The following is a 9940-nucleotide window of genomic DNA, read 5'->3' on the forward strand; positions in this document are numbered from 1 at the left end:
CAACATGCACACATAAGTTGTACTAACTAGGCTGTACTCCCGTCGATTAAAGAAGAACATAGGTATAGTATATGTCACCCCGTAATTATGTTTTCATGCCCTTAATATGTATTTTAACAATAAAGTGGAAGTTAGTTGGAGATATAAAATCACATACTCTCTTCAATCCATAATAAGTATCGGTGACTTTGTACAGATTTAGTGCAAAGTTTGTACTAAATTTCTAACACTTACAAAAAAAATTTGGATCGGAGGAGTATAAGAGGAGTATAATATTTCGATAATTCTGCAGTAGAAAAGTAGGAGTTCGAATAACTCTACAACCTCTGTGCCACGAATTTAACATGATTAAAAGCTTGCATTTTTCTTTCTAAAGCAAAGTATGTATCTAAATGCTTGCATTCATACTCACTTTTCTACGTGTGTATATGGTTTCATACCATTGACATACCTTACATTTAAATCCTAGCGTACAGCAAACAAACACTATCCTCAATGCATATGAACGCATGGTGCATTCAGATTTCAGGGTTTCCCAGTGGATTCTATCTTTTTCACATGTATGTGTCGCACAGCAGCCAAACATATGCAGAGAAAGGCATCAATACCCGAACGCGGTAACATGATAGGCAAAGCAAAGTAAATCAAAGCAGCTGCACTTAACTGCGCGCCCCCATCATGCCTGCTTCTTGCCTTTCTTTCCTCTCACACTCACTAAATAGAAAACTTTTCAGATGCAAATCTCTTTAGAGCAATGCAACTGAAAAGAAAGAAAGATCTAGATATGTATAGACCATGCATGTTGCTCAAAAGCTACACATGCACACTGCAGAGATATATCTGAAAAAGCAAATAATGTATCTAAGCACCCACGTTGTTAGATTCTGCCGAGCTAGACCACCTTGCGAAATGATGAGTAGAAGGAGAAGCCAGGAACAAGAAATATCAGAGGATGGACTGATCATGCAAAGGCATGCATGCATTTGGAAAGCTGATCGCTATCTCATGAAGATGAAGGTGATAAGACTAGTGAGTGTTTGCAGTTGCAGGTCATGGGCTAAGTAAAGATGTACAAAACCCTTTTTACCACATCAGTAGTTCAGTACACACCGGCCTCCTTTCCTGACCTCTCACTACCTAAAGAAACCCTAACAAAGGTACTAGACACATGCAAGACCATGGATTTGATCTGTCGGTGTAGAAAGTACAAACTGATGATCTAATTAAAGGAGCCGCTTATCCGGCAGGCCGGCCGTCAATCACTTTGCGGCGATGAATTAATCAATCGTCCTGAGCAATTAAGAATCCAAGAATTACGATCTCTCCGTCAAAATGAGATGATTATTTGTTCACTAGCACATTACATTTCCTAGTGATGGTGCGAGCTAGCTAGGAGCCTAGCCTAGGAATCGATGGAGCAGCGAGTGGCTTTGATCCGTACCGGTCGAGTGCGTCATTGCATTGGAATGATGGATTAGCTAGGACGTGTCGCCGCCGCCGCCGAGCTTGGCGAGCAGTGCGGCGACGAGCTGGTGCCGCCGCTCCTCGCGCTCCTCGGCGCGCGCCCTCCACGCGTCCTCCCGCTCCCGCCACCGCCGCACGAGCGCGAGCCGCTCCTCGCCGAGCGCGACCATGGCGGCGCGCCACTCCTCCTCGCGCGCGCGCCGCTCGGCGTCCCGCGCCTCGGCCGCCTCCATCCACCGCTCCTCCATCTCCGTCTGACGCCGCATGAACTCCCGCAGCACCGCCTCCACCTCGCCTATCTCGATCCCTGATCCTCCCGCAGACGCCGTCCTCGCCAGCGCCGGCTTACTCCTTCTCCGCTTCCTCCCCACGGCCCCCTTCGTTTCTGCGATTTCCTCCTCGTCTTCCAACAGCTCCATGTCTTCCTCGTCCTCGTCGCCGACACCACCACCACCGTCGTCGTCGTCCGGATCACCCCGTGCGGCTGGGTCTTTCCCCTTGGCCTTCTTCGCGTCCAATGCGCGCGCCCTTTCAACCCTCGCGTCGAAGATCCGCCGCATCTCGTTGTGGAATGGGAACGAACCCCTTGCCCCCGCGGCGACGCCAGAAGGATCGCCCTCTGACGGATGCGCAACGTCGCCGGTCGTGCCCTTGAACCTGGTGACGAGGTTCTTCCACTTGGACTTGCACTGGTCGGGCGTGCGCGCGAAGCCGCCGCCGGCCTGCGCGTGGAGGCGCGCGGAGACGGCCTCCCAGAGGGCCTTGTTGCGCTTGGTGGAGAGGAAGGAGTGGTCGAGGTCGGCGCGGATGGCGAGGAAGGCGGAGGTCTCGGCGTGGGACCACTGCGGCAGGCGCTCCCGCTCGGGCGGGTCGGCGGCGGCGGCGGGAGGGAGAGGAGGGGGCGGCGGAGGGGGGAGGGGAGGGAAGTGGTGGTGCGGGGGCGAGGGCGAGGAGGAGAGGAGCGGGTGGTAGGGGTTGGAGAAGGCGGTGTTGAGATGGTGGAAGGGATCCATGGCGGTGGCGGTGGATGGGAAAGCGAAGCGAGCGATGGATGGAGGAAGAAGAGAGAGAGAGATAGAGAGTCAGACAAGGGAACGGAAAGTCAAGAGGTGTTCAGGGGTGAGAGAGAGAGAGAAGAGGAAATCAGTCGGTTTCAACGCGCAAACGGCTTGCTTTCCCATTGCTTTTGAATTCAAGATCTGGATCCTCTGCGGCGCAACCGCTTTGGAGCGCGTCTTCTGGAACATACAGAGAGGACAACATTTTTTTCCATTAAAAAAAGTTCATTTTTGTCCCTAAACATTTTATTTTCAAAAAAGAAGTCCATTTTAGTTCCCCAACTTTCTTTCTGGTTCACATGACGGTTTAAAATTTCATTAACAATAGTATTTGAGGGCACCATCTGATTTTTGGAAATTCTTACTTTCTTTCAGATTTGGGTCTACTAAAAATTAGTAATGAAATTTAATTAAATTTTCACTAACTTTAATTAGGTTTAAGTCTAGTATGAATTTGGTCTATATTTCGAGGTTAAACATATTTTGGTACCCGCCGAAAACCAAAACTTTGTCCATATTTTCAACCAGGGGCAGAGCTTCCATGATTTTTCGTTGTACCTATTCTATTCTCCGCAACCGTCGGTTCAGACCTATCTCGGGTACGGTCACTGCACTCCAATCGTAGTATCTCCAATCTCTGCCTTGGTTGGTGCACCTAGGGTTCTTTTTGTTATTGATGCCAAGAAAGATAAATAAAGGAATGCATTTTTCATTGCCTCTAGTTGCGAAGGTAGCAAAGCTACAGATTCAAGTGAAATGTTTGGTGGTAGAAACTTACACAAGGGGGGCCAAATACATGTAAAACTACCTTGTAGTGGGCCATATAAGTAAGTTTAGGTAAATTTGCAGGTCAAAAATACATATTAACTAGAGGCTTTTTAGGAAAAATCACCATGAAGGGTGTGGGGGGGGGGGCATGGCCCCAACCTACGGCCTTGCTGGCTCCCGTCATTGTTTTCAATCCTGATTTACATGACCGTTAAACCTCCCTTACCAATCTAATATCGTTCACCAATTCTTCGGGTTTACTAGGTTGGTTTGCTTGCTCGACTGGGTCACAGAGGTTATGCAAACGCAATCCAAATTAAAGTAAGTTGGAGTCCGCAAATTAGATTAGGTTATGAAAACTTTAGACTTAAATATAAAAAACCTACAAAGAACATTGAGGCAAATCACTTCACAAAATGTGACTAGGAGGAAGAATTTCAAGACGAAAACGTAATACTTGGGCTTCGAAGGTTAACAAGGTTCTGTTTGTCAATAAGTTTTTTTAACATGGAGAGGCCAAGAAGGGCTTGGATGCCACATTTAATTATCATCCACAGTGAAAGTACAATTTACAATAGGGACTCGAAAAGATGGGAAACTTACAACACGGTCCCTAGCTTTTATAGGAAAGACCCTAAAAGAAAACATGAAAAATGGAATTGGGTCCTTTGCACTCGTCGTAGAGACTTAAGCTCCAACTGCAGCCACACTTGCCAAGGCTCGGGACGAAACCACTTGAGACCGAGAGGTTGCCACGAACTTAAAGAGGTGCCTCCACTAGGAGGTTATAGAGTTCCGGCTGTCAAAGGTTATGAGGGAACCGTACTTGGCCTCGTACGGGTTGCATGTTAATATATAGGGACAGAGTACAATACGGAGAGAATACAGGGGGAATACAGGGGTATAGAGCATGCGGTATAGAACTCCTAATACAATATATCTAACAGCCCCCCTTAATCTCAACCTGTAGACAGATTGAGATTACGCTTAAACTCATCAAGCTTCTTGACTGGAAGTGCCTTTGTAAAACCATCTGCAACTTGATCATTACTTGAAACAAACCGAATAGCTAACTGATTTTTGGCAACTCTTTCTCTCACAAAATGAAAATCAATCTCAATGTGCTTGGTACGAGCATGGAACACAGGATTTACTGACAGATAAGTGGCACCCAGATTATCACACCAAATACTTGGTTTTTGCTGTAGTCTAACACCAAGTTCTTTGAGCAGAGCTTCAACCCAAATTAATTCAGCAGTAGCATTAGCCAATGCTTTGTATTCAGCCTCAGTACTAGACCGAGAAACTGTAGCCTGCTTCCTGGCACTCCAAGAGACCAGATTGGGACCAACAAAAATAGCAAAACCACCTGTGGAACGCCTATCATCAATATCACCTGCCCAATCAGCATCAGAGAAAGCACTAAGAAGCGTGGATGAAGAGGCTGTAAAGGTGATTCCAAGTTTGACTGTATCCTTGACATATCTAAGAATACGTTTTGCTGCTGTCCAGTGTTCAGTTGTTGGAGCATGAAGATACTGGCAAACCTTATTAACTGAGAATACTAAATCAGGGCATGTCAGGGTCAAATACTGAAGTGCTCCAACAATACTCCTAAACTGTGTACAGTCATCAGGGCCAAGAGGTGTACCACTTGTGAGAGACAATGGTTCAGAAGAAGACAATGGCGTCGGAGTAGACTTGCAATGTCGCATGCCCACTTTATCAAGCATTTCTGTAGCATATTTTTCCTATGTCAATAGCAACCCATGAGGCACCTTTTTTACTTCAATACCAAGAAAGAAATGGAGCTCGCCAAGATCCTTAATGGCAAAATTCTTATTCAAATCTTGAAGAAGTGCGGAGACAGCATAATCAGAGGAACTTGTCACTATAATATCATCAACATATACCAGAACAAATATAGTGATACCTGACTTGTGGAAAAGAAACAAGGAGGTGTCAGCCTTGGATGGTACAAAACCAAGAGCACATAGCTTGGAGCTTAGTTTGGAATACCAAGCTCTAGGCGCCTGTTTCAACCCATATAATGCCTTGTCAAGTCTGCAAATATAATGTGGTGCATGTGGATCTTCAAAACCAGGGGGTTGCCTCATATAAACTTCCTCTTCCAGAACACCATGAAGAAACGCGTTCTTGACATCTAGCTGCCTAAGGCTCCAACCACGAGAAACAGCAATAGACAAAACAATTCTGATGGTGGCAATTTTTACAACTGGGCTGAAAGTATCCTCATAGTCAATTCCATACCTTTGCTTGAATCATTTTGCAACTAGACGTGCCTTGTATCTATCAATAGTACCATCTGCATTTCTCTTCACACGGTATACCCATTTACAGTCAATCAAATTTTTAGTTTTGCATGGAGGAACAAGATGCCAGGTTTGATTGTTTAGCAGTGCATTATACTCCTCCTCCATTGCTTCACGCCATTTAGAATCACCAAGTGCTTCAGACAAGGAGCTTGGTTCACCTGTGGAGGAAAACATCCCATATCGAATGGTACCATCAGTGAACTGTTTTGGTTGACGTATACCTTGCTGCAAGCGAGTGCGAACACGCGGAGGAGGCACAGGTGGAGGAGATGGCGAAGTATCATCACTAGAGCTTGAACTTGTGGCAGAGTCAGCCCCACCAGCCGGTGCCACAGAAGATCCAGAGGAATCTTCTACAGGGGCCGACAGCTCAGGTGAGTGGGGCGATGGAGGAGCAGAGCCTGCAGAGGAATCGCCAGATGGCGCACCATGGTTTGGCGCGGGCGTGTGCTCACCACGCTTCCGCTGCAGAGAGAGAGACCGGCTGGCACGTGGCGCAGCAGGACGGGACGAGGGCACGTGGCCAGCACGCGTCAGCGGGGACCGGTCCGCCTGACCGCTGGCGCCTGCACGCTCCCCAACGGCGGGAGAATCAGCATCGGAGGCAGCAACCTCGGGATCTGATGCAGCAGAGGAATGTTCCAGGGAATCTGCAGCAGAATCAGTTCCGGAGTCCGTGTGATTTTCGTCATTTTCTGGCAGAATTTCAGATGTATTTTCAGCAGCATTTTCCTGGAAGTTTGCTTGGACATTTTCAGCAACCTGTGACACATTAGTAATAGGCACAATAGGAGTATGATCATCAATATTTGCACCCGCATGTAACATGGATGATGGAAGGAGTAAGATCTCTTTTCTAAGGAGTGGACCGGCATTGGGTCGAAGGGAGGCAAAGGGGAAGACATTTTCATCAAAGACAACATCACGAGAGATATAAACACGACCTGTAGTCATATCAAGACATTTGACACCCTTGTGACGAGGGCTATAGCCAAGAAACACACACCGAGTAGAGCGAAAAGCTAATTTGCGGGTGTTGTAGGGACGAAGATTGGGCCAACACGCACATCCAAACACACGAAGGGCATCATAGTTTGGTGTTATATGAAGCAAACGTTCAGCTGGAGTATCAAAATCTATGACTTTACTTAGGAGAAGATTTATGAGAAAGGTGGCAGTAAGGAAGGCTTCATCCCAGTATTTGAGAGGCATAGATGCATTAGCTAACAGGGCAAGGCCAATTTCAACTATATGACGGTGTTTTCTCTCAGCAGAGCCATTTTGTTGATGAGCATGAGGGCAAGAAACATGATGAGTGATGCCAACTTTTTGGAAGAAAGCATTGAGTTTTTCATATTCACCTCCCCAATCAGTTTGCATAGTTATAATTTTCCTATCAAACTTGCGTTCAACAAACTGTTGGAAATTCAGAAAGGCTTGATAAACATCAGCACGACTTTTAAGCAAATAGATCCAGGTAAATTTACTGAAATCATCAATAAAGCTTACATAGTATAAATGTTTTCCAGCAGAGGGAGGTGCAGGACCCCATACATCAGAGAAAACTTGTTCCAAGGGAACAGTGGATCTACTAGTAGACATGGGATATGGCAACTGGTGACTCTTGGCTAGCTGACAAGAGTCACAAACATATGGGTTACTCTCTGGTGTGTAAGCTATTTTATTTCTCCTAAGAACTTGTTGAACCACAAATGAAGAAGGGTGTCCTAAACGGCGATGCCATGTCGAGGATGATGGCTTTATTGTGATGAAAACATGCTTGGAGGGCTCACTGGAGATGGGCATCAGGGGGTATAGGCCTCCATAGCAAGGACCTCTAAACAGAACGCGTCGGGTTGCCTGGTCCTTGATCACAAAAAAGAAAGGATGGAACTCAATAAAGACATGATTATCAAGGGTAAATTTGTGGACAGATAAGAGATTTTTGGAGGCACTAGGAACATGAAAGATGGCATTTAGATTAAATGAGTTATGTGGGGTGTGCAAAATTGAATGACCAATACGACTAATGTGCATACCTGTGCCTTCAGCAGTGCGGACCTGATCTTGCCCATTGTAAGCTTCATGAGTGAAGAGCTTATTCAGCTCACCAGTGATATGATCAGTAGCGCCAGTGTCATAGTACCAGTTGGTGTCAACACCATGAGCCGCAAAATTTGCAGTTGCACCATTGTTGCCACGTTCTCCATTATCACGGCGATCATCTCCATAGCGCCACCAACAGTCCTTTGCAGGATGCCCATGTATATCACAAATCTGGCAGGTGGTGTCGACATAGTGAGTGGGCTGGCGATCACGACGCCGCCCACCATTGTCACGCCTGTCTGCATCATCACGACGGCGACCACGATCCTGATAGCCACCTTGGTAACCACCACGGTTTCCACCACCTCCCTGACGTCCACGACCATCATCATCACGGCGGACATCATCATCCCGGCGTCGAGGACGCTCATCACGCCAGCCACGGTTGTCATCACGCCAGCCTCGGTTATCTTGAGCACCACGGGTTTCCTGCCAGCGATCTTGACCACGGGAGGGAGCACCACCACCACGGCGTGCAAGATTTGCCGATGAGTTGAAGCTAGGGGTCTCATCAGCTTTGTGCAGCCGATCAAAGGACTGAACTTGACTGAACAGATCAGACAGAGTAGTGTTTGGGTTGGCCCGGACTGTAGTGATCAAATTGTTGTATGCACCACCCAGATTCTTGAGAACATACCAAACAAGTTCATCGTCATCCAAAGGTTTCCCAGCAGCAGCAAGTTCTTGGGCAATTGTTCGCATCTTAGAGAAGTACTTTTCAGCAGACAAGTCATTCTTCTTCGTCTCAACAAGCGCTGCCCTCAGATGCTGAATACGTGCCTTGGACGAGGTGGAGACATGGGTGTTGATCGCAGCCCATGTTTCAGCAGAAGTGTCGAGACCAATCACATGAGTGAGAACATCCGGGGACAGAGAATTCAGGAGCCAGCGAAGCACCTGTTGGTCACGAGCAATCCAGGAGGCATAATTGGGATTGGAGATTTTAACTTTCACACCTTTTTCATCTTCAGCTTCAATGATCTTGTCAGGAGCTGGTTCTTTTCCTTCGACAAGATCGAGCACCCAGGCACCACGAAGGGCCGGGATGACCAACGCCCTCCACACAAGGGCATTGTCCCTGGTGAGCGGCTGGGTTGGAGGGGCACCGAGAGCGGCGGCCAGGGCAGTTGCAGAGGAAGATGACGCCATGATCAGCAACGGAGAGGTCTTGGACGTGCAGAAACAACGATCGTAATGGTCTTGAGCGGCAGCGGCACAAACACGTGCGGCGGCGGCGATTTGATCTGGACTTGGTTTGTAGGGTTTTGTGTGCGGCGGCGGCTAGATAAGCGGCGGCGGCGATTTGGCTTGGGTTTTGGTGGTGCGGAGGCGACAGATGAGCTGCGGCGACGGCACGGTTTGGTTTGGCTTGGTTTGTAGGGTTTTGTGGCGGCGGCGGCGGCTAATGTCAGCGGCGGCGGCGATTTTCGTTGGCAGCTAGGTCACGGAGAGAGGCTGCTCTGATACCATGTCAAAGGTTATGAGGGAACCGTACTTGGCCTCGTACGGGTTGCATGTTAATATATAGGGACAGAGTACAATACGGAGAGAATACAGGGGGAATACAGGGGTATAGAGCATGCGGTATAGAACTCCTAATACAATATATCTAACACCGGCTACCATCACCGGCTTCTAGAATCGAGATTGACCACCAACTGGTCTTAAGAGTCGATGGCCATATTTTGGGCCACCGGGAGTGCTCACATTTTATTTTTAGCATCACCTCTCTAAGGCAGTGTGATACCCGGCAGCGAAGCACCACCTGCTTCTTATTTTATTTCACGTACATCCATGGTGTACCGAAGAAGAACACAAAGTTTCGGTTCGGCGTGGGGGATGCGGTGGAGAAGAACTTGAATGAGGAGGTAGGTTGGGTGGGGTTGAGAGAGACCGAAGGGAGTGATGCGCAACTCGATAGTGCTAGGACTTGGAAAGATCAGTAGGGTTCTCAAACATGATGTGGACGAGTGACCCATCTAGAATTGAAGAAGAAAAATTGCTGGTAACACCTCTAAATGATGGCGTAGTTGTGGCACAAAGGAATATCGAGAAGAAAGCATCAAAAGTCACATTGGTAGGAAATATATGTACCATTCAATAACCGGTAGACCTCCCTTACCAATCGAAGTCGAAATTCGCAGTAACTAAGAAGAAAAACATGGAGATGTTGGTTTGATTCTGGATGAAGCGCTACATTCATACGCA

The 9940-nt window shown here is 47.5% G+C and overlaps 1 protein-coding gene across 1 annotated transcript; it reads right to left on the reverse strand.

The window, feature by feature from the left end:
* Positions 1–1058: 1058 nt before the first annotated feature.
* Positions 1059–2584, reverse strand: LOC127345147 (trihelix transcription factor GT-3b-like). The gene has a single exon (XM_051371586.2). It carries the CDS (start codon positions 2475–2477, stop codon positions 1479–1481), a length of 999 nt encoding a protein of 332 aa, XP_051227546.1. The 5' UTR covers positions 2478–2584; the 3' UTR covers positions 1059–1478.
* Between the last annotated feature and the right edge of the window lie 7356 nt (positions 2585–9940).

The sequence above is a fragment of the Lolium perenne genome, chromosome 1 (genome assembly GCF_019359855.2).
Source record: "Lolium perenne isolate Kyuss_39 chromosome 1, Kyuss_2.0, whole genome shotgun sequence".
NCBI classification, from domain to species: Eukaryota; Viridiplantae; Streptophyta; class Magnoliopsida; order Poales; family Poaceae; genus Lolium; species Lolium perenne.

Bases quoted from the DNA above. Each gene is read 5' to 3' on its own strand.
- LOC127345147 (XM_051371586.2), bottom strand. From the start codon at position 2,477: ATGGATCCCTTCCACCATCTCAACACCGCCTTCTCCAACCCCTACCAC.